This window comes from Myotis davidii, unplaced genomic scaffold (genome assembly GCF_000327345.1).
Source record: "Myotis davidii unplaced genomic scaffold, ASM32734v1 scaffold732, whole genome shotgun sequence".
In the NCBI taxonomy this organism is placed as follows: domain Eukaryota; kingdom Metazoa; phylum Chordata; class Mammalia; order Chiroptera; family Vespertilionidae; genus Myotis; species Myotis davidii.
The window spans coordinates 527,269-528,157 of NW_006284349.1; the positions used below are offsets into that span (position 1 = coordinate 527,269).

The following is an 889-nucleotide window of genomic DNA, read 5'->3' on the forward strand; positions in this document are numbered from 1 at the left end:
GAACATCGATAGCTGCCTCCTGCACACCTCCTACTGGGGATGTGCCCGCAACCCAGGTACATGCCCTTAACAGGAATCAAACCTGGGACCCTTCAGTCCGCAGGCCGACGCTCTATCCACTGAGCCAAACCGGTTTCGGCATACTCTCGCTTTTTAAAAACGTCCGCCCCCTTCCTCCTGCTTCCCTCCTGGTCTTGCAGTATCGACTGACATCTCCTTTGCTTCTGTGTTCTGGTCCTTTTCTCCAAGTTCTAGGGCGGGCACTGTGCCAGGCACAGGAGCACGCCAGTGAGAGCCCTCTCTGCCTGCCATAGCTGATCGTGGACCTAACTCAGGAGCGGGACTACCTCCAGGCGCAGCAGCCGCCCAGCCCCCTCAAGTCCTCCAGCGCCGAGTCCACACCCAGCCCGACCAGCAGCCTCTCCAGTGAGGACAAGCAGCACCTGGCCGTGGAGCTGGCGGACACCAAGGCCAGGCTGCGCCGCGTCCGGCAGGATCTGTGAGTCCCCCGGTGACCCGTTCTCTCTGCTCTTGGGCCGTGTGTCACCAACACATTTCTAATGCCTGGTTCACTGCCATGCGATGCAGCAAACGGGGGAGCTCACTAGCGCCCCGGAGTGCAGGCTCTGCTCCGAGCTCAGTCCCCGTGGCTAGTCCACTCCCCCCCCGGGGCCTGCACAGGAGGGGTTCTACTGGGCCCTTAGGGCTCCTGCCAGTCCAGACATTACAGACAGAGCAGCAGCCTGTGTTGACCCTCAGGCCCAGGGTGGGGGTTGAATGGCTGCACACTGGGCTGTGTGTTCTTGGCTGGAGGGAGGATGTGTCTCGCCCGCATGGCCTGTTCCCTCCTTCCTGCAGCTGTGATGTCACCTTGCCCGGCATCTCGGGC

The 889-nt window shown here is 62.0% G+C and overlaps 1 protein-coding gene across 1 annotated transcript in view; it reads left to right on the plus strand.

The window, feature by feature from the left end:
* CCDC88C (coiled-coil domain containing 88C) overlaps positions 1-889 on the plus strand; it is a gene marked incomplete at its 5' end in the record, with an annotated part of 133,104 nt that overhangs the window by 55,746 nt on the left and 76,469 nt on the right. The window contains 1 exon segment of the mRNA XM_015571294.1: positions 201-499. Coding sequence (XP_015426780.1) covers positions 201-499 — 299 coding nt within the window.